The following is a 2,853-nucleotide window of genomic DNA, read 5'->3' on the forward strand; positions in this document are numbered from 1 at the left end:
TGTCATATTTCTGTTTAGCAATACATGGCTTACAGGTATCGCTACGTTCCTCAGCATCAGTGATTGGACAGTAATACATTTTAGGTGCCTTATCTATTGCACAGTTGGTACTTTCAGTATCGTGACTTAAACAGGTCTCTGGCGATATATCATTGGCATCCAGCAAATGTAAGACCGCTCGGGAAAGTGATTTGTAGAATTATATTTAAATATTATCCCTGTCTTTACTCACATTGCTGCTGGTACCCCTCCCTTTTTTCACATTGTTAAAGACATTCCTTCTATTGAAAGTAACTGTAATTTTATTTCCAACAATAACTGATCTTTATTGCTGTCAGACACCCCACTCTCTGCTCTCAGCTTCTGGCTGCTGTTGTCATTGTAATCGATCCAGTGCAGGACCTCGTTTGGGAACTCCGGAGACTCCACCTGAGGAGACATCACAAAGAAACGTTTTACAGCAAAAGGAACCATCGGTCTTCACCCCACACTGAGCTTCTCCAGCTGCTGCATATATTCACCCTCTGCGCCCTTCGTGGCAATTTTATACATCCAAAAACGTGAAAGAAGACCGTACTGATGGATAGCATTATAACCAACGGGAGTATTTTGACTTAAACAGCTCTTTGGGGATATATCATAGACGTGACTACACTGTGTTGTTGGAGGACCCTGCTCCTTCCACTATATAACTATCAGTCTGTGGCTTCCTGCTGCCTCTATTCCCTCCTCACATCATGTCACTGCCCCTGTCACATGCAGCCCTGTATTCACTAATGCATCACTCATCTCCTGATATACTCTGTGCGGCTGAGGACCCTGCTCCTTCCACTATATAACTCTCAGTCTGTGACTGTGGCAGTCTGACTCTGCACTGCTGTGAGCATTATGATGACATGATTGTCTACAGAATGTCCTATTCTGCCCAATTCACAAGGACGAGCGATACATGATAAAAAAAAAAGTTGTTTCCATAACAACATATATTCATACTTAGGAATTAAACAGTTAAACATAATATAAGTTGCAGGATATAGTATGTGCAGGTCATGTCCATGCTAAAATTATGCATATATATATATATATATATAATATGACATGTACACTAATTTCATACACTGAAGCTGCGGTGCTGGGAATTAACTGAATCAGAGCCTGGACCCTGTACAGTTCAGAAGCTGGAGGGTCATTGCCACTGTCACTGCAGTGTCCAGTTGGGAGACGGTATCTAGGAAATCAGATCTGTTCTGACAACACACAAAAGTCAGCGGACACATTTTACATTAGAAATATGTAAGAATGTAAAACCAGCACCAAGTACGATACACTAAAAACACACGCATGTTCACCAACTAAAGCAGTCTATAGTTGAGCTTCTCATAACGGCTCAATCCTAGAATACAATTACTGTAAATATTATATTTATTTCTTAGAGCTCCCCTGCCATGCAAAGATTATTATACCACCCCTACAACATATACTCAATTGCTTGTACTGAGATCTTTAAATGCTCTCCGCCTTGATCAAAGTGTTCTAAATAAACTTTGCATTATATTATAACATTGTACTCATCACAGTCCTTACCTTTCTCTTACACATGGTCTGTACCACTTTATCGGGGGAGTTTCCCAGAATGTGCTGGCGGCTTAGCAGTACAGCGCAGACAAAGCCATCCGATGGGGCTACAAAGCGTTGCTCCACGTAGAAGGCCTTGTCATCCCAGCAGAGCAGGCGCGTGCGGATCTCGAAGGCCTCCAGCAGGCAAAGTGAGCGCCTGTACCGCACTGTGCAAGCAGCCATCACCATGCCGGCTCCTAAGGAGTGTATCGCCCCAAAGAGCCCACTGCGGGTGAAGAAAGACAACCGGGCGAAGTCGGCCTCACGGAGGTAACGGGAGTTGTTCATGTGCAGCAGGAAGTCTAGGTCATGGGGCAGAACCAGGCCGGAGAACGTATGTTCCTTCAGGAGGTCCTTCACAACGGGCTGCAGGCGAGCTTTCAGGACCGCCAAGAAGGCACGGACAAAATACCAGACATCCAGCAGGGAAAACAAGACAGCAGTCAGGCCGAGAACCAGCACCACGATCCACATGGCCCTGGCGTTGGTCTATCCAAGCTGATAAGGTGACTTAATGTGTAGGACCTGTAGGAGGAGAAGACGATACGGCAATTATGTATATGCATTTCAAACAAGCCTTGCAAAGCCCTGTAAGCATAACACACATGGAGAATAATTTGGAGGACACGGGATGGACCATTGATGCAGCCAGTGCCATGTTTTCTACCAATGCTCCATCCTGTGTTTCTCTCGTGTTGTCTGTCTGTGAGCATTGCCATAGTCCTTGCCTTCCCCACAAGAACAATTCAAGCCTGAGGCTCATACCAACTTCACTCAAAACAAATGTATGGAACGGAGTTCAGGTATTTTTAGCTGTTGCCTTATAGAGTCACCTGGTTCTAGACTCCTGTTTTATGTACACATTACATGGTACCATATGCACTAAGTGTGTAGAAAAAAAATCTCCCTGGCCCCTCCCCTTACAGCTCCTCTGGTATTAGAGACCGGCCCACGAGGAAGCCGTCCGGGAGAGAGCATGGCGCATTATGGAGTCTGTTGGGCTCATAATCTCTCTTCCAGGCACAAATGGTCGCAGCACACCCTTTTGCATAAACACATGAATATATGTGACAGAATCAACTAATAATGTACAGTGATCATGTAATGTATAAATACAGGTCCAGCTGTGTTAGCTTCTGGGACATTTGAAAATAATACAAAATGTTAAACAAGATAATGAAAAGGAATAAATCCAGTATTTTGCATTTCATTTTACAGTCAGTTCTTGTTTGTAAT

General features: G+C 44.0%; 1 protein-coding gene across 1 annotated transcript; it reads right to left on the reverse strand.

Moving 5' to 3' along the window:
* Positions 1 to 258: 258 nt before the first annotated feature.
* Positions 259 to 2,165, reverse strand: LOC142136025 (protein THEM6-like). The gene is made up of 2 exons (XM_075194624.1): positions 1,585 to 2,165; positions 259 to 429 (listed from the first exon to the last, which is right to left on the reverse strand). Exons 1-2 carry the CDS (start codon positions 2,089 to 2,091, stop codon positions 259 to 261), a joined length of 678 nt encoding a protein of 225 aa, XP_075050725.1. The 5' UTR covers positions 2,092 to 2,165.
* Between the last annotated feature and the right edge of the window lie 688 nt (positions 2,166 to 2,853).

Source organism: Mixophyes fleayi, unplaced genomic scaffold (genome assembly GCF_038048845.1).
Source record: "Mixophyes fleayi isolate aMixFle1 unplaced genomic scaffold, aMixFle1.hap1 Scaffold_89, whole genome shotgun sequence".
In the NCBI taxonomy this organism is placed as follows: Eukaryota; Metazoa; Chordata; class Amphibia; order Anura; family Limnodynastidae; genus Mixophyes; species Mixophyes fleayi.